General features: G+C 45.8%; 1 protein-coding gene across 1 annotated transcript; it reads right to left on the bottom strand.

The window, feature by feature from the left end:
- Positions 1-875: 875 nt before the first annotated feature.
- On the bottom strand, positions 876-27,650 carry GARS (glycyl-tRNA synthetase). Its single transcript, XM_017828681.1, has 17 exons — positions 27,542-27,650; positions 24,091-24,192; positions 21,229-21,331; positions 19,910-20,051; positions 18,841-18,929; positions 17,399-17,475; positions 15,584-15,729; positions 14,418-14,567; positions 12,736-12,898; positions 11,707-11,871; positions 9,339-9,446; positions 8,875-9,020; positions 7,524-7,609; positions 4,956-5,065; positions 3,528-3,621; positions 2,508-2,698; positions 876-1,224 (listed from the first exon to the last, which is right to left on the bottom strand). Exons 1-17 carry the CDS (start codon positions 27,599-27,601, stop codon positions 1,099-1,101), a joined length of 2,058 nt encoding a protein of 685 aa, XP_017684170.1. The 5' UTR covers positions 27,602-27,650; the 3' UTR covers positions 876-1,098.
- Between the last annotated feature and the right edge of the window lie 103 nt (positions 27,651-27,753).

Raw genomic sequence — 27,753 nt, forward strand, 5'->3', positions numbered from 1 at the left:
CACGTTTTCTAACCTGTCTTTAAAAGGGTGTTTACACCCAAGCAAAAGCTTAGAGGAGAACACTTCCCTACCCTCTGAAGATGCTTCTAGCCCAGGGATAGAAACCCCTGTGGTGGCAGTACCAGCACCCTCTCCAAGGGCTGGAGGGCAGCTGAGAAGGCTGAAATGACATGGAAGGAGAAAAGACCTTGCTTCTCCACTTCTCAGTGGGCTGAGAGCCTGAAAGACAAGCAGATGTGAGGCCTATCCTACGTGGTCCAGGCCAGGCAGGGTTTAGTGGTCCCCAAACACCAAGGTGCCATTTTTGCTGCAGCAATCTGACGGCACACAGGTTTGGATTCCCCCAGTGCTCAGGGAAGTCCAAGGGTACCTGGCTCTCTTCCCACCTGCTCAGGGCAGTCTCTGGTTTCAGTCCTTGCTGCCAGAAGGCATTTAATGAAAAAAATTACCCTGCCAGCTCCCTCAGCCAAACAAACCAACCATGGCAAGCTGGAGCAAGAACCAGCAGAAGATTTTCCACCCCCTCTCCACTCTCCCACATACAAATGCTCCCAGTTCTGCAGAAGCAGCTATCAAACACCTGCAGCCAAAAGAAAGCACTGATCCCATCTCTGAAGGTGGCTGCCTGAAGCACAGTGCAGTGGTGAAGGAAGGACTGACACCTGATCATGGACACGAGGCCAAGCAACTGGTACCATCTTGCACAAGAGTCCAAAGTGATCTTAATCCAGATGAAACCCTGTATGATCCTGGCTTCTTGAGGGGCTGCAACGAGCCTGTAACACCTACAGCCCTAAGCTGGAGGGCAAAAAAAAAGAAGAAAAAAAGTAATTCTGAAGAAAGTACACGGCTGCAGGAACACAGAGAAGCAGGCATAGATAATGGCGTTTTTATTCATAACACCTTCAACTCAGACTGCAATTATTTCAGTTGTTAAAGTTTTAAATCCGGGCAGCAATCGAGGAAAAGAAAAAAACCCAAATAGTCCCTGTGTGCACCAACAATGCAGCTTCGAATAATACACAGTAAGTTTATTTCATATTAACATGAACAGTAAAAAGAGGACATTTGACAGGATTTCACTTAAGGTCCTTTTCTTTATTCCTCTATTGTGTCCTTTTTGCCAGTCTCTTGTCCCTCAAACTGTGGATACTTTGCCTCAACGTCAGCCCAGGTGAGATAACCGTTGGCCAGGTCACGGATGATGGCAGGGAGTTCAGAGATCTGCAGGCAAAGCCACAAAGACATAAGAAACACAAAGTCAACAAAATCAAGCTGCTCTGTTGGGTATTTGGGAGAATGTGGGTAGTTTTTACATCAGCAACAGAAGAGGTACAAGGCATCTTCTGGAGGATCATTTCTCGGGAGAAAACCATTAGTTAGAACATCTTAAATGACAGTCTCTGTTGTCTCAGTTATCAGGGTGATCCAAGAGGGAAATGCAACTGTCACTGTGGTGGATCACAGCAAGGTTCATCCCTGGTAATGTTGTGCTAGAATTTTGGAAGGGAAAAAAATTCAGTACACACAACCAAAAGCTGCTGTAAGCCAGGATTTAGCCAAGCCTTATCTACTGTAAGACCAGCATAGAATAAGCTGCCAATCTTTTCTTCACTCCCCACAGCCCACTGTCATGGTGTAAAGTATTGGCCAGAAACCAGAAAATGTGCAAGAATTGAAGGAAAACAGTCTCATCTCTGGTGCTGGGCAGTGAGAGCTCACCCAAGTGGGTATAGAGAGAGGTAGGTGCCCTGAGGAACTGGCACTGAGCCAAACCCCCTGCCAGCTCAGCAGCCCCAGGTGCTTCTGTACAGAGCAAAGCCACAACTCAGCCTCACAGGTGAGCACCATCTCCTCCTCCTTCAGGAACCAAACTGCCCAGGGAGAGAAGGGCACCAGTGAGAGAAGAAAAACACCAAAACCCTCAAGACTGCCCATCCACAGCTCTGAGCAGTTCTGCTCACAGGCAGAGACCACCACAGGGAGGTTTGCCATTCCAGCACTATGGCCACACCAGTGGAGCACACTTAGGGCAGGTGTGGCTTTTGGGGAATGGTTCATCAGCTTCTCTGATGCTGCACAGGCAACACCAGCAGGAAAGAAGTTGTAAGGCAACAAGCAAGCAAAGATCTGCCTTTTGGTGCCTGTGGATTCAGAGGAGCCCTGCCTTTGAAAGCCAGACACAACCCAGCTAATGCTTCTACTCAGCAGCCTTCACTCCTAAAGAGCCACTCTAAAGAGCAGTGCAATCAGCACAAGCATGCCTTTCAGGTAGGATCAACACTTCTGCATTCAAGAAAAACAAAAGCTTCTCCTCATTCCATCAGCAGGGCCTGTATCTTCCGTCTGACCGGTGTCTCTGCCCCGGGGATTTCTCAGAGCAGCTAAATCACCTGCAGAGCTGGAGGCAGCTCCCACAAGAGCACCACTGCTGGATCAGGAACAGCAGGTAATGCCAGGAACACACCTGGCTCTGCCAGCAGCCAAACCCGCCCCCTGCCCCTCACCTCGGCGCGGATCTGGCGCATGGAGTCGCGGTCCCGCAGGGTGGCCGTGTGAGGCGTCCGGTTCACGGTGTCGAAGTCGATGGTGATCCCGAAGGCCACTCCAATCTCGTCGGTCCTGGCGTAGCGCCGGCCGATGGAGCCCGAGGAGTCATCCACCTTGTGAGAGATGCCGTTCCTGGTGAGTGCTTCAGCTGCAAGGAAGACAAGGGAGATCACCACGACTCGTTACACGCTCAGCAGGCAACAGAACCCTGGAACAGGCCTCCTGTATCCTCACAGCGCTACCTGAAGGGAGGCTCCACGTGTCCCGGTTTCAAGCAGCATCACAGACCCTCAATTTTACTTTGACAGAATATCCAGTGTCCCAGTCTCTGTCAAGACTACGGTCCCACAACTCTGCTTTAACTCCAAACCACACCAGCCTCACGTGTGCTGGGGGATGTTCAGCACAGGGAGACAAGGTCCTGGGCAGAACTGGTGCCAACAGCAAAAGGCACTGTCTGACATGCAACCCCCGTTCCTTCATGTATTCCATTTTTTATGGTTCCTATCCTTCATCATGATGCCCACTACCAGTGGGCAGTTTTACAGATTGGTTGGAGGCTCAGCAGCTCTGGGACAGAGTCAATAAATTAGCTGGCCAATAAAAGCAGAGAAAACTTTAATAACAAAAGAACATACAACCCCCACACACACTGTTCCAGACAGCTTCTCCCAAGCAGTTGGGAAAGATTTATTTTTGACACAGCAGGAAAAAAAGAAATGTCTTTTACACTGCAAACCAACACAGGAAAGCTCATGGTGTTGGGTGTTTTGAGAGAAGATGAAGAGTTTGATGGATACCCAAAGGTTATGGATACCAACCAACTCAGCTGGTGTAAGTAAACAATGTTCCCTTTGCACGTGTGAGAGCCATGGGTTCCCACCGCTATTTTATCCCTATATTTTCTCCCAATGCAATTTTCTCCCTCTCTTCCCAGTGCACATCCCCATCAGACCCACAGTGCTCAACACACTTACATAATTCCTTGACAAAAGGCATGAATTCCTGATTCTGGCTCAGAGGAAGAACAGAGCACTTGAACGGTGCCACAACAGCTGGGAAGCTGAAGAACTAAGGAAAAAGAGAAAAAGCACAAATAAATACAAGTTTAATCGTTAGGTCAGACTCTTAGGAGGTGAGAATAAGCTCTGACTGAGGCTGGAGGCAGGGTGACTGTTCCAGGGGAGTCAGTGGCCTTCTCTTAAGACATCAGCATTCAGGGCCCAGCAGTAGCAGCTCACACCACTGAAGGACTGGTTTTCTCCAGCTGTTCTCCATCCCTCCTTATCTCCTGAAGCTAAATGTTACTTCCCACCAAAAGAGGTCTACCAGAGCCCTCCTGAAAAAATTTAACCTCATCTGAATTACAGAAAAATGAAGGGCAGAGGGGTCTTTCCAGGAGATTTATTCTTATGCACAGTCTAAACCAAACACCCTGTTTGAGAGACTCCACGCACATGAAGCATATGCAGCTCAAACACTTTTAGCACCCTCCACAGACACCCTCAGAAAACAAAAACGTGCCAAAAGTGAGGGAAAATAATAACTTTTTTCCTGGCAATCAGCAAGGCCTCAAAGGGACAGAAATTATGCATATGAGACGTACCAGAATACAGAGCAGCCTACACTACACAGAAAGTAAATGGGTATTAGAAGAGCAGTTAAGTCTAATATATTTCATGAGCAGTTTGGGATTGAAAGTCAACTGTGTCCCAACTCTGGGCTCCTGAACCTCGTTTCCCCCACTCATAACTGTATCACATCCTGTAGCACATGAAGGAGCACTGTTACATTTCTTGACCACAGTCTTAGCAGCCAGAAACAATGAAAAAGAACCAGTCAGATTTCCAGCCAGCTTCCCATGGGCCACCAGCAAGGGCACAGAGCACCACATTTGGGCACTGGTTGGAAGAGGCTTGTGCTCTGTATGTAACACACACTGGCCCCTGCTACAGCAAAGCTTCAGGCCAAGGTTTTAGGGTTGCTCAGAATCAGAGAAGGTTGAATTTCACAGGGCACTGAGGAAACAGTTAGTCCATTGTCTGCCCTGCTGCATGGAACTACGATTCCAGGAAAAGCAGCAGAAAGAAAGGAAATTAAACACTGAAGAGATGCCTTTCTCTGAGCAATGGGACACTGCCAAGTGTGAATCCAGAAGGAGGAATTTCTCACCCCCTTGGCAGCAACACAGCAGGAGCCTCATGCACACACAGCCCCAGAACGCTCTGAGGGCGCATGTAAAAATGACACGTACACTGGCAAAAACAGCAACCCTACAGCCCACCTGGGCTCTCCCATCTCCACTGGGTATTGTGCCCTCTTATTTTAGCCCTTTCCCTGGATGTCAGGGAAAGGCAAGTGCTTGCAGGTGGTTTAAGCTGAGGCCCAGCTGCAGGAAAGCTCACCGTTCTCTGCTCGTCTCCTTCCCGGATGCGGAATGTGTGTTCAAACACTGTGTACATGATCCTTCCAATACCAAATGAGGGTTCAATTACATTTGGGACGATTTCTTCCACTGGAACACAAAATAATACACATTATCATTAAACGTGGATTTATACACAGAAGAAAATGTGGTTACTGATGCTGTCTTTCTGCTCAGAAGTTCTGATTACCTGTATCTGAGCACATGGAAATAAAAGGTTAAACATTTCTGCTCTACATTCAGGTATTTACCTGAAATAGAGATTTGGACTTAGTCCACGTACAGAATGTATTTAGGCTGTAAAAAAAAAACAACTCAGGACACCACCTCTGGCCCCGAGAGCAAATAACGCTGCACAACTTTCATCCATGCAGATAAACCCTCTTCCACTTCACAACAGCAAAACCTCATCCAAACTGTTCACTGGGAACAGTCCCTGCTCCACACCAAGCCACAAACCATGTCCAGGCGTTGTCTGGGGGTGCTGTTTGGCACAGACCAAAGCCATGCCAAACAGCCTGGATGATGGCAGGGCAATGACACCCACCCTACTCTCCATCCCCTTGCAATGTATCATGAGGGAAAGAATGGGGATAAACTAGTCTGTGTTCACAAAACCCCTCAGCAGATGTGATGTGCTGTTACTATGCCCCCGTCATTCTCTCCAGTCTTTGCCACCTGTTCATCAGAGGCTTTTTCCCCCCTTCTCCCTTCTGTGTATGAAAGGAGCTCAGGGACAGCTGCCCTGTCCAGAAAGAGCAGCTCTTTACAAAAAGCTGATTGCTGTTGGAGAAGAAACAGGCATCAGCTGCTCCTGAAGATCAAGGGTAGGATCCAGCTCTCCAGCACTGCATCCCAACTGGCCTCCCACTCTCTGTGACGGGAGAACAGTCCTCTCAATTAAGCACCCAGCCCAGGGTGGAACTACCACCTTGCTGAAGAGTCATAAAGATCATCTAGTTCCAAACCCTGTCCATGGGCAGGGACATCTTCCACCAGACTAGGTTACTCCAAGCCCTGTCCAACCTGGCCTTGGACACTTCCAGGGATGAGGCAATCACTACTTCTCCGAGCAACCTGTTCAAGTGCCTCAGCACCCTCTCAGTAAAGAATTTCTAATATCTAACCTAAACCCACCCTCCTTCAGTTTAAAGCCATTACCCCTTGTCCCATCACTCCATGCCCTTCTCCAAAGTCCATCTCCAGCTCTCTTAGAGCCCCTTTAGGCACTGGAAGGGGCTCTCAGGTCTCCCTAAAACCTTCTCTTCTCCAGGCTGAACAATCCCAGCTCTCTCAGTCTGTCTCCAGAGCAGAGGTGCTCCAGCCCTTGGAGCATCTCTGTGGCCTCCTCTGGACACACTCCAGCAGGTCCATGTCCTTTTTATATTGGGGACCCCAGAGCAGGACACAGCACAGGACGATCTTGTTTTATCTGTGCACTGACCAACCCATTTTCAAGACAAAAGAGAGGGAAACTAAGTTTTCCCTTCTGTTTGCAGACAGCAGCCAAACTGCCAAATGTTCAAATCTAAAGGAAAACCAGCAGCTGGGGTTCTACTTGCTGGCCCTCATTAACAACTCTGACTCCTTCTTTGAAGTTGTGATAAAGCAAAGCCTGGCACAGCAGTAGCATGTGCTGACTGAAAGGCATTTGGACATCTCAGTGGCTCAGCAGCTGCAAGAACAAATATATTCTGCACAAGTTGCTCTACTCCCTCCTACAAGCACTTACGTTCTCAGCCTGGGGCAGGATGATCCACTAGTTACAGTACGAGCTGGGGAAAACTCTACCTCAGTCTCCAGCTCTGTCAAAAGCTTCCCAAATGACCTTGGGTGAGGTGCTTACAGAGCTGGCTGGAAAGACAAGACTTCTTTGAGGAACTAAATGGGGACATTTTGGAAAATTACCCTCATTTCCCATACGGGGACAAAAGCTCTGTGGAGATGCCATCACTGAGCAAAGCTGGTGTGATTATCCACTACCAGAGGAACTGACTGGACTTGTGAGCTGGCAGAGTCTGGTCAGGAGGGCAGCCTGGAGGGCTGGCAGATGCCAGGGGACGTGGCTCCAGGCAGCAGAGTGACAAGAGGAGCTCTGAGCACAGGGCTCTGCAGGGAGCCCTTCCAGCAGCCTGTCACAGCCCATCTGCTGCACCGCAATGGACACTGAGCTGAAAGCTCCCAAACCTTCCCAGCTCCTCCATCACTGCAACAGCTGGTTCACAGCACCACAGGGGACCTCACAAATCCTGGAACATGCAACTGGAGCAGTGTGGCTATAATACCTCACTCAAAGTCTATTAATGGGTGACCAGACCAGGCAACAAGCTGGGAAACAGGCCCAAATCAATGGTCACTGAAATCCCACTGCTGTGTGAAAGCTTTCCAACTCAAACAGTCAGATTTCAAGGAAATTACAGCTGGCATTTTTCCTATGCTGTGATACAATATTAACAGGACAAACCCACTAATAAAGTGTATCACACTCAAAGTGTATCCTGATCTGCCTCTTATTGTTGATGATCAAACAACAAAGATACAAATTTACCGTGTAATGTTTTCTGAAATCTCTTCACAGTAACCATGTCCTTTGTTAATTTAAAAGTTTTCCCTTCAGTTTCAACAGTGAATTCCCTGCAAAGGAAAGAGAGGTCACTCAAAAGCTACAACAATAAACAAACAAGTTGTATTTCCTTAATTGCATCAGTTGGTTGACTGTAAGAGTGGGATAACAGAAGCCAGGGCAAACCCCAGAGATGAAAGAAACATGTAGCACACCCATTAAAAGAAATTTGCATTAATAATAAAATTACTACATGTACATTAAAAGCAACCATTTTCATAATCACAGTGAACTTAGTTGTGGTTAACAGCCTGAAGCAAACTCAATTAGGAAATGGAAAACTCTCAGGATGAAGCACATACACTAAAGAGAAAAAGAGAGGAACACAAAGCAGGCACTGGCTGCAGACTTTACTATCAATAAAACCAGGATATTGCTTGTAACTCATCTAGTGAATCGTTTCAGTGAGATTCAGGATGGACTAAATTCACTTCCTCCCAGGTTTGATGTGTGTACACCATATCCTGCAATGGTTTCTCTGCTGCTTTTCTACCCTTCCACACTCATAGAGATGCAAATGAAATCAATCTTAGCTCAGGGGAAAAAAAGAAAAATGTAAATGTTACCATTTTGGAGCGTATTCATTAATCCTACAGCTTGTACTGTTTCAGGCAGGAAATGAAGTTGATTTTTTTATTACTGCACCATTAGCTTTCTCATAACATATACAGCTGTTGACCTGCTTCAGCCAAATTTGACAACTGTAAAGACCTCTTATATTTTCAGTTCTGCGTGTGTTAGGAATGCAGGCAGCCAGGTTAAGGAAAAACACACAAATTCCTGCCCCAGTAAGTCAAAGGCTGCAAGAGGTCCTAAAGCAGCTCAGTGAACACTGGAGGATACTCACACAAGTTTTGGTTCTCATTTAAGCATTTTCCATTAAGTGTGTTCCATTAATCACAGAATTATTTTACTAATTTTAAAATTGAAGTTTAAAACCATCTGGCAGTCCTGGTCAACTCTCAAACCAGAGCAGGGAAGCTGGTAAACACTCGCCATTTCACTGAAGTCTCTCTCTCCTGGGATGATCCTGCTAAAGCTCATTCCCACACAAATAAACAAATATTTGATTTATGTGCATACACCACAAGATATATTGATGGATGACCAGCAATGACTAGTGGAAGGGACAGCACCAAAACATTTCAGACAATCCACACAGCCTGCTCTCACCAGGAAGGTGGTTTCAGGAGGCTCAAATAAATCCAGCAGCACTTTAGGAACCCACAGCAGAGGTGTCAGAGGAAGGTACCACACAAACACACAACCAGCTCACCCTTTCTCGTTGAGCAGCTGCTCCATCTCGGTGATGTAACACTCGTCACACATGGAAAGGTATTCCATCACCACCTTGGCATCCTTCTTATAAGCTTTGCCAATGGCTCCCTTATTTGCCTCAAACTGAACAACGTTGACTGTTCTGTACAAGGCAGTTAAGGAGCCTGTGAGGACAGAAAGCAGGGCCTGGTTCTTTCATTATGTCAAAGCTAATTGCTACACAACACAAACAAATCTCCTCCTCCTCTGGATTAAGGAATTTCCCTCCAAGAGAGGAAAGGAACAATAAAAAGTACCCACAAGCTCAAATCTTTGCAGGTTACTTCCCAAAGTGATGCTGCTCTGTAGCTCCAGGTTTCCTTGCTAAAGTTACAGATGTAACTTTAATTAGAGCTGTGCAGCTCCCCAGAACATCAAATCACTTCTCACTTCAAGAGAATTTGGTTTATTCTGAAAGGATATAGGTTCTTTGAGAAGCTTCTCAGCTATAAGAGGGACTTTGGTGGCGCGGGCATGGCAGGAAAGGTCATAGCAGGAGCGATCAGCACAGCCAACGATCTCAATCCAACCCTGGAAAAACAGAATGGAGGCTTTCACCAACTCACTTTTTTGCCCACTTAACCATCAAATATGTTTATTCACCCCTAAGCCCTCCCTGCTCCCATGACTGTTTTTTCTACATAATTAGCTCTGTTACAATAAGCAGCCCTCGCTCACTAGTTGTCCCTTCATTTGAGTGATTCCATTTGTTTCCAGAGGAAACAATCAGTCATGTAACCAGTGCCTGTGTTCAGGGCCAGGTTTTCCACATGGCTTGGCAGAGCACAGCCCTGTGCCAACAGCTCGGGGCTGGGGCCAGAGCACACAGCCCTGTCACTCACATGCCACAGGCACACAGACATCATGGCCCCAGGGTGTTCCCTGCTCCCAAGCATGGAACAGACAGCAGGGAACCCGCCACATCAGAATGGCCAAAAGCCTGGCTTACAAGCTGGTAGGACACAGATCACATGCAAGGGAAGCTCTCCTTTCAACATTTCAGCATGTTTGGCAAGGAGGAATCTCATCGCCATTCACACAGAACTGATGAAGCTTTCTAATAATTGCAGCAAATACAACATCCCTCTGGATTTTCTAAAAGACAATCCTGTATAAGAAAAGGCTCCTCAGCTGCTCCCCATTCACTCTGTCACATCAGTGTGGATGCACAGGCAGCCAGATGCTGTGTGGTTTTTCCAGCCTGCAGTGACACAGCAGGGTGTCAGGAAGGGTGTGTGAACAGAAGAAATCCCTCTGCTTGAAAAATTGTGATGTTCCAGGACATCTTGAGGAATTCTTACACAAATTAAACCATTAGGGTACTACAGGTACTTCTGAGAAAACACAAAATCCAGGTTAATGTGGTTGTCCAGTCTGGAGAAGGGAAGGCTCCAGGGAGACCTTAGAACCCCTTCCAGTACCTAAAGGGACTACAGGAGAGTTGGAGAGGAACTTTTGACAAGGGCATGGAGTGACAGGACAAGGGGGAATAGATTCAAACTGACAGAGGGCAGGGTTGGATCAGATATTAGGCAGAAATTCTTCCCTGTGAGGGTGGGGAGGCCCTGGCACAGGTTGCCCAGAGAAGCTGTGGCTGCCCCATCCCTGGAAGTGTTCAAGGCCAGGTTGGATGGGGCTTGGAGCAACCTGGGATAGTGGAAGGTGTCCCTGCCCATGGAAGGGGCATTGGATCTTTTAAGATCCCTTAACCCAAACCATTCTACGCAGTAACTTTATAGAATAGATTTTAAGCTACTCAGAGCAGTTCACTTCTTACTACTGAGTTCTGCAAGTTGGTATAAACATTTTTGGTAGAGTTAAGTGACAAACCAAAGTGGAGTCCAGCTCACAAGGTGATTTTGTCACACCCCTGGGATTGACGTGCTCACTTCTGGGTTAGGACACACTGCTCTGTGAGGGTTGTCCTGATCCATGACAAGGCTTGCAAAGTTTAATAATCTTATTTACGTGGTGTGGCTCACACATGTCCAGTTTTGGGCAGGCTGGGAAGAGAGGCTGTGAACTTACAGAAGTCAGTTATGGACATTCAGAGGAAGCAATTCCAGTTGTTTCTACAGGTCTTTTCTACAGGAAGACAAATCACCCATCTGAAATGCAGGAGGTTTTTTCCTAACCTTAAGTTTGGTAGAACTTCACTGGCTGCTATTCCTCTAAATAGCTGTAACAAAACATCCCTAGTGGTAAGCCTAAATCCAACCAACAACACAAGAGAATAAACACTCAACAAGGCCTGAACCAAAAAGCTTTCAATGACTCAGCAGGAAGATGATAAAAAAGTCTTTAGGAATTTTTCTCCCAGCACCAGCTGTCTGAACTGGCAGGAGTGAATTCATTTCTCACAGCTTGGAAGAGGGAAAGGATGACCAAGCATTCAGGCAGGAAGAAATCTGCCCTGGAGTAACGCCTCTAGCAAAACAAATCCTTCCCCACTGCTGTTACAGGGGTTTAAGTCTTTGGAAAGCACTAGGACTCTGTTTCCTTTCATTCCAGATGGATTTCAACCAGTGAAACGTCCCCAGGCTACTTCAGGCTCCAGCAAAGGAGTCTGGACCTACAAAAGCAGCATGAACAGTTCATAAACTTAATGCAAGTGCACTGCAGGGAGCTGACCAGTCCCCTTAGCCCTGGATTCAGAATATTTCCACTGCACTAAGTGTGTTCAGGCCAACGTGGGACTGGACAGACACATCAGACTGACAGCCCTAATTTTTAAGAAGCAAGAAATAAACCAGATCTGCACAGGGAGAGCTGTTTTCCCTTTGCCACTTACATAGGATGTTTTGGACTCTGCATCCCAGCAGTCACAGGCATAATGAGCCATCTCATTCTCCATGTGCTGTCGGAAGCGCAGCTTCTCCGGGGACACGCCGACCTTTGTAAGGAAGAGGTAGATTCTGCCAATGAAGTAACCGAGAACGGAGTTATTGATCACACCCTGGAGAGGGAAGAAGCGGGAAGAAAAGATTCACATTAATTCCTAAGGAAGCAATGCCATGATTTGTTGTGCCTCTGCAGACGACCTGACACGTTACAGACAGAACTTCTTGCCCCTCCCTGTGGTGAAGTACTGTGCCTCCCCTGAAACTATTACATCTTCTCAAATCCACCTCTTGCCACTGGCACTATCTGAACAAACAGTTATTGTTCTCTGAGTCTGTTGAGTATTGAGACTCACCACTCACTCATCACTCACAAGTAGGTGAAGATCACCTACTTGTAAATGCCCCACTGTGTGAAGCAGTGCAGTCACTGGCACTACAACAGCTGCACCCTACAGCTCAAAGCTGTAATAAAATAGGGGGGTGGTGTTCTTTTGTTTTGTTTTGGTTTTTTTTTTAGTTTTGAGGTTTTTTGGTTTGTTTAGGTTTTAGGGGGCAGTGTTTTGGTGCTTTTTTTATTTGGTTTTGTTTTTTTCATTGGGGTTTTGGCAGGCTGGGGCAGAGGGGATTGGAAAAACTACCCATCCATAACTGGATGAATCAGGTAGTAAAACCTCAATGTGCAAGCCTTGGGGGGGGTCAGCAGCTGAGTATTGAGATTCCCAGTTAGTGCTGGTATTAATATTCCTTGCCACAAGCTAAGAGTGGAGCTTAACCTCTAACCACTATCCCAGCACCACCCGCATCCCTTCTTTACTGGTTACAAGGGCCAGGCTTGGATCTCAGTGACACTGATTCCCTGAAGAGAACCTGCTCTTAAATCTGGGAGCAAACCCCAGCTGGCACCAACACAACAGTCCGTAACCTCAGCCTTGGGAGCAACATTCCAAAGCTGCAGGTGCTTGCAAGAGGAAGGTTACCTGTTGGACAGCGTCTCCCAGCCGCATCACGTGGGCAGACTGCCCGCTGACCTGGGCCTTGGCAGAGTACAGCAGGATGTTGAGATCTGCCACGTTCTGAAACTTGGGGTGGTTTTTCTCGCTGGGATCCACAAAGTGCTCAATTTCCGCCATGGTGAATTCCCTGTGAAAACAAACAAGTGCGTATTAAATATTTTAGCATTAGCCACAGCCCCTCTAGTAAGTCATTGTGCTTCAGCCTCTCACAAGCAAGTCAGTGGTTTAAAAGCTTACACAAACCCAGAGCCAGGACAACGTACAGATTGGAACATGAACCAGTCTTATCCCCCTGGATTTAGTTTCATCTTCAAATTCCTAATAAAACTTTCTACAAAATCATCTAGATGTCTCCAGGCCATGGTTAACACCAGGGTGAATCAGAGCACCCTGGAATACCACCTTTGGAAATGCTTCCAGAAGTTCTCTGGAGACTTCTTCCAGACTGCTGTGATGCTCACAGTACAAGTATTTGTTCCCTACAAGGTCAATGAAGACTAATCCACTGATTAATTCAGCAGCCTTAACTCATGTCAGAGGTGCCAAAAATAACCGGGTGAGGTGATAATTTCTTGAAGGTAATGGAACTGCTACACTCAGCAACGGTGTGCAGTCTGTTTTAAGAACTTGTCTTTAATACATCTATATTCATAGATTGATTCTGAGCCTTCTTTCTTGAAATCACTTTCCATTGAATTAGTTCATTATCAAGAACCTTTAAAAAAGCTCTAGGTAATAATTAAATGTAAATCACAGCCATCAGGATCTAATTTGCTGTGACTGCACAATAACAGTCTCCAATAAATGTGCCACAAGCGTATCATTTATATTTGACTGAAAATTATTCCAATGAGAAGAGTTCTCATTTCCAGATGTGCAAAAGAGAACAGGAGGACTGAGAAAATTCCGAAGAGTTCCCTTCATGTTAACAATGCCACTGCCTCTCAGTGACATTTGTGGCACCACATTAATCCATCACCAAGTTTACAACACGTACTGGCTGTGTATGGCAGCTCTTGTTCCAGACTATCTGGAAGAGATTATTACCAATCAGAATAGTTCAGTTAAAATACAGAGATTATCCCTAACGAAATGCAACAATCACTTTTATCCAGAGATGGAACTGAAAGGAATTCTCAATAAACCTGAGCTTTCCTGATTGACTTATCTTGTGACACAAACACAGGTCCTGAGTCAGGTTATCTCACAACTTCCTCTCTGTAATAACCTGTAGAACTGCAGAATCTGCAGGACTGAGACAAGGAAGTATTGCTGCAAGGCCAACCACATTTTGATTTCAGTTTTAAAGTATATTGCATGAACATAATTAAACAAGCAAAGTCCTGTAGAGAACACAGCTACCTTTAACATGATTCATTCTGACTATGACGGGGCCAAATTCTGTCATTCAAACTGAGTTTATTTCTAATACGACAACTATTTCAGATTTTACTTCTCACAAGCCATTAAGATAGAATTCTGTACTTAAAACCTAACTAGGAGTTCTTCTGTGAACCCCAAGACTCACTAGGCACATAATCAGGATTCCTCTGGGAGAAAGCATAAAGTGAAACAATCCTGTGCCAACACTGGAACAAAAGGGAGGTGCCTGGTACCCTTCTGCTGAAAGAGGAAGTTTGCAGTACCTCACTCTGATAAGGCCGGAGCGGGGTGAGATTTCATTTCGGAAGGAATTTCCAATCTGGGCAGCAGCAAAAGGCAGTTTGCCTTGGTTAAACTCCAGGAGACGCTTGAAGTTGAGGAATATTCCCTGTGCAGTTTCTGGCCTCAGATAGCTGAAAGGAAATGGGGGAGAGGAAAAAATCAGGAAGGTAAAAGGGTGGGTGGGGAAAGCAGGGATTAAAGAAAAACACAGTTACTACCAAATTTAAAGGTGGTACTTTTTCTCTCGAGTCTTAACTCCAGACACGAAGCAATGAAGCAATAGACTGAGGGGGAGGAAAACAACCCAGCATCAGCTGTAGCCCAAACACTGCACTCCACAGTTACTCTCAAAAGTAAACTGGATGACTTGGCTGGTTTTGAGATGCAAGCATGGAGTGGGAAAAGGGGTTTTGAATTAAATACAGTGGACAGTGACATCAAGGAGGTCACAGGGAATGCAGCCTCCCTGCCTTTCCTGTGTATGCCTGTGCTGCACCAGCCTTCTTACAAACATGGATTTTGGAGGCAAACCATGACTACAGCACTGAGGGGGTTCAGTGTAAGGCCCCTACAACCCCTACAGTGATTTGTGACTTCCCCAGACAATACAACCTACACAGACTATTTCTCATACTACACTGGAGAACACATACAACACGTAGCTTTTATCCCATTCCAGAGCACAGGCAGCAAGAATTATATTCTTTACTCTTCAGAGAAGGTTTTGGTTTTAGTTTCAGAGATCCCAGCTCAGGACAACAACCCCTACACTCTTACACATGTAAATTATGCTACCACTGGATCATCCTGCTGAGTAACCTCATCCTCAAACAGGTACCCTGAAGTAGGTTTTCTACAGCCAAGAAGTCACTGACAACTGCAGGCCCAGTGTTAACTGGCTCTATGGAAACTACTCCAACCAGCAAGGGCACAGCTGGGATCCATGTGCTCTGGGTGCTTCAAGTACTTTCATGATTCTGCAACAGCCTCTTGTTTCTCCTGCCTTTCACCAAGAGCACAAGGAATGATAAACTGCCAGAGAAGGCTGGGGCTGAAAGGCAGGGGAAGGTTACTAAAGAGACTTCATTTTTATTCCAAGTGATCTATAAAGCAGGGAGAGTATGATCAGAAGGAGATTAGAACCTACCCAGGCATGTTCCCTCCAGGCCCAATGGAGGTCTTGAACATTAGATTGAAAGAAACAGGAGGGGACAGGTCATTCCCAGTGACAGGTGACTTCACATTGTAGTTCACAAAGAGATCTGCAAGTTCTTGCTGGCCATAATTGTCCAACTAATAGCAAAACACAAGACAATAATTTTAATTACTAGACAAGATAACAGGAATCAATAATATCCCCTTCATCTTTTACTGAGCGTGATCCACAGCTCTGAATCACCTGCTCAAAATAATATGCCCATTTAACATAAATTTTCAAGCAAGCTAAAGCTTGAGACAGTGACAAAAGAATACTTTGCACATTTGCAAACCCATTTTAGTAATAGAGGTCCAGGATTCAGTCAAAGCACAGGAAGTCTGAGCACAAGAGTGGGTGTAAAGCAGAAGACAAGTCACTGGGACTGCACCACCACCCACCAGAAGCTTCTTTTAAACAGCTTCAGCTAAAACATGGAGAGCTCTGAGTTGGGAACAAAAAAATAGAGCAATGAGGGAGAAGAAAGCTAAAATTTCTGCAGGGCTTTGTTTGCATTAATTTCTCTTTCTTCTGCTGCACGAAACACAATATTCAAGCTACGCATTAGATGCTCTTTTAGAGCTGCTCTGCATTTCAGCTAAATAGAGCCAATCTGCAGCTCAAGGCTTCTTGGTGAGAGATTTTCCATTTGCTCTAAAAATAACTTGGTAATGACCAGACTCTTTAACGAGTGGGATAACACCAGCCCCTTTCAAGGAACCTACTTTCCCTTTACCCTGGAAATCAAGCAGTAGTAGAACCACTGATCTAATTGCAACCTAACTGCACAAGAACATGATTTCTGGCATTGTTTTGTTCATTTATGTACCAGCTTTTTGCATATGTACCTTTAAATGCAGTTCCAGTACTTCAAAGTATCTATACTGAACAGAGCAGCAATAATTTAACACTCAAGTTTAAAAATCAAATGAGCTCAAAAAAAATTGTCACGATACTTCATGTATCAGAGGAACAGAATATAAAAAGAGTTTATTAATAGAGAGATTTCCCTAAAGGATGGTCAGTGTTCAGCTTTATAGTATGGAAATCTTAATGACAGCTGCTCAGTGATGCAAACCACCAGCAAAAAAAGTTTCTCTTTCTGGAAGAAAGCATTCATTCTGTGCATAGCTCTGGAAGCATTTCTCCTAGAAGTCATGAGAGCAAACATTTAAAAGAAAGTAAGAAAAACAAATGGAAAAGAAGAAAGGCAAACGTCTGTGCAGCTGCTCTGGAATGTCAGCCTGAGCACAGGAAAGATCTGTGCAGGGTGATAGAGACAGAGGAACAAATCTCAAGGGCTTCAAAGCTGAGACAACTTCAAAACACACCAATTCAGTGCTAAGCTGATTCAGAAAACCCTGACAAAACTTCTCATCCCTCTCTGTTCCTTTGCATGACAATCCAGCAGTGAGGGATTGACAAAGCTAAAGGCTTTGTGCCAGGGTGTGAAGTGGAACAGAGCAGGCCAGCTCCAAAGACTGAGCTTCAGCCCTATCAATCCAACACTCAAGAGACTAATATAATAGCAATAACTCTCCAAAACAGTAGGAGGGAGATGTGATTAACCAGCAAGCTCACAGCATTTATTAACAAGTAAGTTTTCAGTACTTGGGGCCATGTAAAGCCCAACACGTATCTCTGAGGTCAACACTTCTGAGCATCCTCAGGAACAGAAAACGGACACTGCCTCTGGACTCGGTGCATTGCACTTCCCTTGTCACACACACCTCCCTGAAGCATCCACCTCCTTGTGCAGGCACCTACCTGTGTTAGAACATTTTCCATTTCTGCCTTTTTCTCTGCCGTGCACTTCTTGTCAGACATCAGCTTTTGCAGGTGAGCTGTAACAAAAGTAGGTCGTGAGTTAATATTGAAACTCCATCACTGACCCCACTCTAAAGCCTGACAAATCAGGAGGATCCTCCAGCACAGATGTATGTCCACAGTTTGTCTTGACAGTGTCCACTGGGGTAATTCCACTCGTGTCATCAGGGTAATGGTGGTCTACAGTTCAACTGTATTGATGTGCCAGAGGGAAAGCAACAGGTCCTTATCTAGTTTCTTTCCAATATTATTTCCTTAAACCCCAGCAATGGCTTTGCAGTCCCTTTCTCCTTGTTTCCTTTCTATACAGATAGAAATTAAAGGCAATGTGTGATTCTGAGCCAGCAAGGCTAATTTTACCCCAACACACAGAGGCACGTAGGGAGTTGGTACAGTGGGGTCAGACTGCATTCCACTGCCCAGCACAACATCCTCTGGGAGACACAAAGGCAGGCAGTGATGCCAAGCCTTCCCACTCTTGTTTGAAAAAAGCAGTTTGACTTTTTAGTCAGTAACAGTTCAGTTTGGCAGTAACAGCAGGTGGCTGCTCAGCAGGGATGGGCTGCAGAACAGACAGGGACACGCTTGTTTATGAGGCTGTTCAGCAAAGGAGGCAGAGGTTTGATGGGCTCCTTTTGAGGTTTTTTTAACTAAAAAAAAAAAAAAAATAATTCTAAATGAGTATTATGAAAACTGCTTTAATGCCAATACAGCTTGTTCCACGTGCTTAACTTCCAAGGAAAAGGCTCAAAAACTAGAGAGCAGAAACTACTTAAACAGAAAGCGGAACAATCCTCCCTTTCACAATGGAAAAAGTTTTCAAATAGGTTTTTTATTTCTAAGACTCGTGTCATTTTTTCGTTTGTTTTTAAACAAATTTTCATCAATAATTAGAAAGAAGTGTGAGGACTTTGCAGACCTAGGAAATGCCTGAAGTCTATTTCTAAGGTACACACGTTAGTCAGCAACTGCCGTGTAATTGACCTTTGCATGGGAAAAACATGCTCTGACTCTTTTTATCATCATTAAATAATTTCTGAGTACTGAATAAAAAGCAACTGAAACTCAAGAAAGCCAAGACCAGAATACAGTAGAGAACAGAAATCTTGTTATACAGGGGGCTCTCAGCTTAAACACAGTAATCTTTTAGGGCCTGATGACACTGGATTTCACAAAAAGGGACACGACTATGTTTTCACTAGAGATCCTGGACCTCATTTAAGACACCCACAGAACTTATGGGATCTTCAGCATGGTATGATTATCTAACTACAAACACAAGTATGAAAGACTGGCTATACCCACAGGCCTTCCTTGAGGAGGATTCTCGTTTCCAATGTTTGCACACTGGAAGCCCACCCAGCCTTGGAACAAAGTCAAACCTTTCAAGAGATGATCGGCACGAAAACATTCCCCATTTTTCACATCTTTCACCATGAAGTCAGCAAACTTGTCTACATGGCCAGAAGTCCTAGAAGAGATGATACAAAAAAAAAAGGAACATGACAGCTGCCACCAGACAGCCCCAGGTCCTGCGTGATCCCAGCGGACAGACCATTATCCTTCAAACTACACGCTCAAACTGCAGGCTCACTCCTGCTTCAGATTAAAGAGTCACGTTACAGAGCACCATCCCACAGAAAATCTGATCTGTGAGAAGTATCAATACACCTAAATCTTAAATCTTAAGATGACACTTAGTGCCTTTAGGAATTGCACTGTGATCAAAACAAGACATAGTTGCAGTTGTGAGGAGCGACCAGTAATTCAGGTGGGCAGATTCCCAGTATTTTAAACCAGGGATCCATGAAAGCTTCTGCCTGTTACACCACAACCCACACAAAGCAGCACAATTGGCTCAGGTCTGAGTTCAAAAGCTCCTGATATATTTAGCAAACCTGTGGTGGTCTTAGTGGAGACACGTAGGTGAAAGGGTCCAGAGTCAGAACTCTGTTCTCACCCTGGAAAGATGGTCCCTCTGCCTGGTCTGTGGATAAAGAGAGGCCTTTGATCCCCAGGGCTACAGAAGCATCATTTGCATTCAGAGCTCTGTTAACACATTGCATGGGGCCACCCCTCCACAGAGGAGGGAAGGATGGTCAGACCACTGTCCTAAACTAGGACACAGGTGCCCCAGGTTTAGGCAAGCCACCTAATCCATTTTTCTGTCTTCTTCAACTCTTAGAAAAAAGGAATAATGACAATTTCTTACCTAATGGGACTGCTAGGAGACATTGTCAGACATGAGTACTGCTGTTTCCCCTAAATTATGGAACAACAGCTTCTCACACTGAGCTGTGCACTGGGATCTAATTATTTTGCACTGCAGCAAGGTATGAAATTGGGTGACCCAATCTCAAGATCCCTGTGGGTAATTTTACTGAATTTTACATAGTAAAAAGCAACTATGACCAGAAAAGACATGCTGGAGGGAAAAAGACCCATATTTACTTCAGAACTGGCTCTGGTGTGAGCATGGTGCAGTCGATCTCCAGGATCTGCTCTTCCTGAATAAAGTGATGTCTCCATGCTTGGATGATGTTGTTCTTCAAAGCACACCCAACAGGCCCAAAGTCATACAGACCACTGACACCTGCAGAGAGAAAGAAGGGAAAAAGTGTGGTTGGTGCAAGACGAACCTGCACTGTTTGGAGCAGGTGTCCTCCCTCCTCAGTGTTTCCATCCTGTTCTGAGCAACTCAGCTTCCCTGTGCTGAGCAGACTATGGGATGTGGTTCCCTGCAGAGAGCTCCTTCTATCCAGACCCATGGCATAAAGGCTGAAAATAAACTCTAGGAAGCACCCACAGACCACCCTGTACACAAACCAGCCCAGTTCAGCTGCACAGCACTGGGGTGGCAGAAGCTGCAACTGATAAATATCTGCAACCAACAACTCTAAAATCCACACTCCCTCCACCAGTGGATTACATTTTGTGAAGAGTTTTGTGGGAGCAAGCTCTCTGAAGGAGGAATCTGAATACAGAAGTAGTGATCATGCACAAGCCAAAGCAATATGTTATTGTCAGTAATAACACACATCTGTCAATCAGCAGTTTAGCCACAAAGCAAAAAAAAAAAAAAAAAAAGAGAACAGAAAAAGCCAATAAAACAACCCAGAGTGTTTATTTTAGTATCTTAGGTGAAAGAGCAATAACCATCCAGGCATTGTGCTGCCCCCTGAGATGCTCCTATCAGCCATCTGAAGAGATTTAACAGCCACATTTATTCACCTGTGCCATAAAGTTCATTGACAAAGGTCACTACGGTAACAGGTTCTAAAGGTCACAGTGGATTTGAGCATTATTGATCCCCATGTGGGCCATTCACTTAAGAGCTGGACTTGATGAGCCTTGTGGGTCCCTTGCAACTCAGAATATTCTGTGAATCTGTGATTATCTTGCCAGGAAAAGCTCAAATACACATGAATGTTTGAGGAAATAATCTGATCACCCCCTTAAATGCCAAAACACCCTATTCCTCTGCAAAGACACCACCTACTACAATGAAATGCTCAGAACATGCACCCTGAAGTCCACTCATTTACATTCAGAAAGGAAAAGACAAAATTTCAGCCCAAAGACTTCAGAAAGGGGAAACTTTTGAAAGGGCTTACAGACAAACCAGAAAGTTAAAAGCCAGCCTTAAAAAAAAAAAAAATTCTTTTAAGTTGCATTAATATAACACTGCACGAGTACAGCATTTCACCCAGCCAGAAAGACCAGAACATTAGCCCAAAGGCAATAAAATGTAAAATTCTTCAAACCCATACCTCCATAAATAGAAAAGGCTTGATCATAGAAAAACCTCCTTTTCAGAGTGTCTTCCATCTTAACTCTGTCCACGATGTCATCTTTGGGCTGTAAGGCCAGTTCCTGTAAGCCAAGCAAACCAAAAATCAGTGAGTAGCTCCTGTTTCTGGCAGGACAAACTCCCTGGAAATCCTCTCCACTCGCCACTATGACTCAAAAGTCTGTAAAGACCATTTTGAAGCAGAGGTACCCTGCCAACATGCTCATTTTCCAAGGAGGAATGGTCCCACTGGGATTCAAGTGCTCAATTATGAACATCATTGTCTGAGTGCAGCACTTTAGACACTCGAGGTGGACTCATGACCTAACTTTCAGACAGCTAAGCCCGGGCTAGTTATCCTCAGCTTTCTTCACAATCACTGCAAAGAAATGCCAATTTCCAAAGCAATTCTTCTGACCTATTTCCCTCTCCTGACTATAAAAAGAGCTCAGGCTACACACATCTAACTCTTGGCATATATGAATCTTTCAGTAAAGTGCTCCTCACATGAAAGGATTTTGACTATGGAGATTACAAGCACTCTCACTGCTGTGCCCTGACAAAGGGGTGTATTTAGGTACTTGTACAGGGAGTATCTATTTGCAAAATGTAAATATATTTCATAAATATGCCCCCCTGCACTCAGAAAATTTAGTTACAGAGTGCCTTATGGCCCTGACTAGATACTTTGAAAATGTTTTACAGCAGACTCACTGTTTTATCTGAAAAACTATGATTTTTGCAAATTTATGAGTGAGGTCAGCAAACCCGAAAGATTTTCTTCAAGGAAGGTGTTTTGATAATTTAAAGCACAGTTAAGGCAAGAAGTTTAATAAATTCAGATCATCTTAAGTGTCTCACAGCATCATTTTGAACAGCTCTTTGGTAACTAAAAGTATTGTACGTCCACTTATTTCAAACTTTTCTTAACATCTTCAAAGACAAATAAGCGTGGTCTAATTTCAAAGCACTGTACCTCTTCTGCTCCCAGAAGGAATTCCCAGGTGGGAATCCACCTGGCAGACTCTGCCTAAAAGCAGAGCATCCCATTTGGGTGACCAGGATTCCCTAACACACAGGATGGCTTTTTCCCAGAGAGGGACAGAAGGAGAGCAGCAGTGACACAGCCCAGTTCTGAACTGGCAGGGAGGAATGGCAGCAGCACAGCAGTAACTGGAGCAGGTATGGAATTTTGCAGACCCCCTCTGCTACCTAAAGAGAATAGTTCCTGAACTGTGCAGATGTCAGAGAAGCATGTGTTTATAAACATAAATGTATTCATAAATAGAAGGCAGAAGTGCCTGTGTTAGCCTTCAAGGGGAAGAAAGACCCTGTATGAGAGCAGAATCATCTACTGACTTATGGTTTCAGGACATAAACCAAGGAATTTTAAACACTTAACTGCTCTGCCCTGCTCAAAGATTCAGATTCAGAGCTGTTCTGCTGTCTTTAAGTGGGAATCACAGGGACTGAAAACCACCAGCAGCTGCTAAAGCAAACACTCACAGTGCTGCCTCCCCCGAAAGGTGCAAGTGACTGTGCTGCCTTGCTGGGAACACCATCAGGAGGGACACACTCCCATCCTGGAGTGCTGCACTCACAAGGGCAGATGCTGCCTTTGCAAGGTCACTCCTGCACTGCCAGCCCACACAAATTGTGTAAGTGCTGAGCACACCTCCCCACTGCATCCTGCATTGCCCCAACACAAAGGTGGGGCTCTCAGGGATCCCAGGACTCCCAACCTGCCTGGCTACATCTCTCCAGGTTCTGAGGGTTGGGAAACAAAACTGGGAAAACACTTAGATACTGTTTACTCCAGGATGACCTGGCTGTCAATGCAATCGTTTCAGAGCACAGGTCTATGATGAGTACTAAGTAAAAATGACATTTGCTTGGGTTAAATGTGTGCAAACAGGCAGCCACGACCCCAGACCTGGCAGAGAGCAGCACCTGTTTGTCTCACATGACCCTGTAGGGCAAACAGGGTCACTTCAGGTGCACTCACATTCTCACAGTAAGGCAGCTGCAAGCACCAGTGCATTTATTTATTAATCCGTTCATTTTTAAGAGTACCACCAAAGCACAGCTACAATCACTTTGACACGAAACACAAATCAGTTTCCTGGGTGAATCTGCACACCTGACTGGTTTTCAGCTTCAAGAGTTTCTTTTTGTTGTTTCGGTCTGGAAAGGGAAGGAAAGCTCACAGGATAAAGAAGTGCATTTTACTTGTTTATTGATATAGAGGCAAAACAAACTTCAAGTTCCACCATCTCATTTGCATGAACACTTTTCAGAGCACAACTGCACTTAAAAAAGGGGACACAATTTCAATCCACCCCTCTCTTTAAGGCTGAGGAAAGCCATGGGCTACTTGAAATGCCTCCACAAGCTTTGTTTAAACTGCATCAAAGGAAATTATTTCTAAATAAACATGGTCCACGCCAGTCTGGGAATTTCAGTGCTGCACAAAGAATCTGAAGACAGAAACTCACTGCAGTGAACAGCACATGCTCTCACTGTGCACAAAAAAAAAATCTATACAGCAAACAAAGACTAGTGACATATACACTCAAGTTCAGCTTTGATTACAGACCACCTCAATATGAACTCATATTTATTTGTTTGCACACTGACTTAATGCTAAAAGAAAGTAGTGCAACAGATAGAGAACGAAATTGCCACAAAGTTGGAAACCTGCAAACTACTTCAGAAGTGATTTAAACAGTCTACCCTACTGAAACTGTTTAGCCCAAACCAATCCTGCAAAAGAGAAGTAAGTAGAGATTTCAAGGCTTTTCAGACAGGGCTGGGGGACTGAAAATTTCATTTCCAGACTCACCTTTGCTTCTAGAACCCTCTTCCGAGCTTTGAGCTCTGCTACAGCTCTGTCTATATCCACCTGGGGAGCTTTCTCTTCCTTCAGCTTTCTTACCAGCTCTCCCTAGAAAGAGACAAAGAACCATGTATAGATTCATTCTTTGAAGACCTCTCCTTCTTCCAGTTCCCCTGGTAATCCAAAAGGAGGGTTCTGTCCGGCCTTCCCACTCTCCACACAGGTCTCCAGAGGCTGCAAGTGAGAAACACTTATGCATTTGAGAGTTCGCAGAAGTGAACATCACTAGAGAAATTCAACCACCCCCCCACTATTGTGAAATCCCAGATCTGCTATTAAACCTCAGTGTGTAAATATACTCCTCTGTGTACAGGGGATTTCCACAAATTCATGATTTATGTCTTTGAGGATGCACTAAGTGGATTCTCAGATGGTGAGCACAAGCTTTGTGCTCTCCCACTCAGTAACAAGGCTTCTCTTCCTTCTACCCCTTCCTTTTTCTTCAAAACTTATGACCATTTCAGCCTTCTTTTTCTCCGTCCTGTCTGATCGAAACAGAGCAGTAAGGACACAAATTTTCAGAAAGTCTCACAGAAGACAGACATTCTTAGCCTAATGTCTGAGCAAAGAAGGCATTGCATGATCTATAAAAACTGTTATTATTTTAAAAACCTGTTCACTAACTTTGAGAAAGCACAAAGTCAACAAAAAAATAAAAATACCCTTGGAAAGAAAAGAAAACAAAACCTAAATATTTCAGAGCAGCAAAACCCTGCAGCGGGCTTATACCAAGATCTTGTCGTGAGTCAAACCACCATCACCTTGTTACAGTTCCACAAAGGTCTCTCTGCCCTGTGGGATGATTCTCCCCTTTCATCCCAGGGAAGTGCTCAACCCCTATACACACACCACCATTCTTTTCTGAGCATGATCCTCAGCAGTCGTGCCCAGCTCGTCACTGAACCGGGAGATAAATGAATTAAAAGTCTTCCTTTGAGTCCACTCTTCGTCACCAAAACCAAGATCTATATTGAATTACTGGGAAGGACAAAGGAGCTGGAGGAAAAAGCACAGAGATGTCAAGTGGGATGTTCTAAAAATGGGATGCTCCAAGTTCAGCATTTTTCTTGGATCTTGCACTTCTCCACTGAACATGACGGAAAAAGGAAAAAAAAAAACCACTATCCATAGCGATTACAATATTCCCATAATACCAGCTTTTTCCTAAATTCTGAGATTTCCTGACATTAATATTACAGGTAACTTAGAAAGTAAAGAGAAGAGAATATACTGATTGCCATTCTGTAATCAGATTAGAGAAACTAAAAGTACTTTAGAGACCGAGGGGTTCAAAGGCTAATTTTATTAATAAAAGAAGGAAGTCTCCGAGCACTGCATTAAAATAAACACACTCAAAGAGAAGGAGCAAAAATAAGAATCCTGTCAGGCTCCTTAACCCCGTGAGCTACAAGAACAGAACAAATCTGCTGTTTCCTTCCTGTTAACTACTTGTACCCGAACGTGAAAGTTTCACTCTGGGGCTCAGGACTCCAACTGCCATTCCTGGGTAAACGTGGCAGAGGGAGGGATCCGATCTGGGGTTTGGGTTTTGTTGTTGTTTTTTTTCTTTTAAAGTAGTAAGTCCAAATTGCCTTTGTTGAGCCAGGGGGTCGGCAGCAGAAAAACATCAAGGCAGCAGCAAAGCAGCTACTGCTGAGTCAACAGAGCCCTCACCCTGCTCACTGCTGAGCATCCAAAAGCAGCACACAGCAACTCTTTGTCCTGACCTATAAGTAAGACACACTCAGACATACGCAAGGAGGAGGGAAGAAAAAAAACACAACTGAGGCAAATAATTACGTTTGCTGACAGGACTCGGTCTAATTAAAGCTCCGATCCCGAGCCCAGCCCAGAGGAGGAGTGCACAGCAGCACTCGATGTGGCAAATTTTGCTGCAGCTTTGTCCCACAGACCAGCAAAGCAGAGAAGGGATCCACCCCTGGATCACGGCAGCTTATTGCATCAGGCACTGCTGCAGGAAGATACGCTGCTCACTCTCCATAGGCTGAGAGTCCCTTAGGTTTAATTAAACTCCTTCTCCTGGAGCTGACAGACACAGCCTCCCGCATGGAGAGGTATCAACTACCCCAATCTTTGTTACTCCCTCTCCCTTCCCTCTTGGGCAAACATTTCAGGGAATTACTACAGTCAGTTGTACAACACAATATGGGCAGCCCCAGCTACACAAATTTACCCATAAACCTTCCCGTGGCACCCCACACTCCAGTTTCAATCCCAGAAAAGAAGGGGTGCCTCGATACTTTAAAGGCAAATGACAGCACCCAGGATTTTAACTAAATAAATTGGCTGGTTCTAGAGATCATTGCTTTATTTACAAGCTCCCTTGCCAAGGCATTATGCTGTACAGTGATTCATAATAAAAACTCACTGAAGTGCTGGCATAATTAGAGGGCCATAAATCCACTCATTTAATGGGAAAACACACGCACAAATCCACGGATACAAGGGACACACACGTAGCTATGCGTGCAGCTAAGGAGAATAATATGGATTCATCCACTTAAAGGAGGCACATGGGGAATACACGGGCACAGGTAAAGAAGGGAGGAAGGGGAACTCCACAAGCTCCACTGCCATTAGTGTCACAGAAAGGGTACCAAGATTTACTCAGGAAATTGAAAGACGACCAAATCCTTCACAGGTAAGAAGGATGCTAAAGATGGGAGACGGGAAGAGAACGTGATGCAGCCCCGGCTAAAAGGAGACAGCACCTACCTAGACAAACGAGAATGATGAAATGGAAAATATGCAAAGGAATTAACCTCCCTTACTGCATCGGGCAAATATGCAACTCTAAAGAACGTCATCTGCCTCCGAAAACCCGACAGAAACTCAGCTCTAAGGGGCATACCGCCGTGTGACACCCCCCCCAAAGAGGATGCGGAAACATATGGGGGCTGTTCCACACAGAGAAGGGCTGTAAACCAGGACACGGAGAGCGCTGGCTCGGGCACAGCGGGCACAGCCAGCCCGGGAGGGGACACCCAGGTGGGCTGAGCACAGAGCCAGCTCAGCCGGGCAGACCCAGCTCAGCCGGGCAGACCCAGCTCTGCGGGGAGGGGGAAAGGACCGGCCGGGGGGACCCGAACACGACGCCCCCGCACCGCCGACCCCCGGGGCTGAGCGGGGAACCCTCACCCGCGACCAGCGCTGGACAGAGACCCCGCGGACACCCCCTGGACCCCTCCCGGACAGAGACCCCGCGCACACCCGTGGGGACCGCCCAGCACCCCGCAGTGCCCGGTGTGGGGAGGGGGGGTGAGCTCAGGGGTGCGCCGCGACCCCTCGGCAGGGCGGGCGAACCCCGGGGCGCGGGGGACACACGGGGGGCACCTCCCACAGCCCCGCCCGGCGCCCCTCGGCCGGGCCGCGTTACCTGCTGCCGCACCGCGGTCCGGAGCGGCGCCAGCAGCGCCTCGGCCTGCGGGCCGTCCATGGCGGGGGCGGCGGAGCGGAGCGGGCGGGCGAGGCGGCGCAGCAGGGCGGGCAGGGCGCTACGGAGAAGCGGCATGAGCGGGAGGAGGAGGCGGGGGGGGGGGGCTCCCCCCCCCCCCCCCCCCCCCCCCCCCCCCCCCCCCCCCCCCCCCC

The sequence above is a fragment of the Lepidothrix coronata genome, unplaced genomic scaffold (genome assembly GCF_001604755.1).
Source record: "Lepidothrix coronata isolate B3197 unplaced genomic scaffold, Lepidothrix_coronata-1.0 Scaffold151, whole genome shotgun sequence".
Taxonomy (NCBI): Eukaryota; Metazoa; Chordata; class Aves; order Passeriformes; family Pipridae; genus Lepidothrix; species Lepidothrix coronata.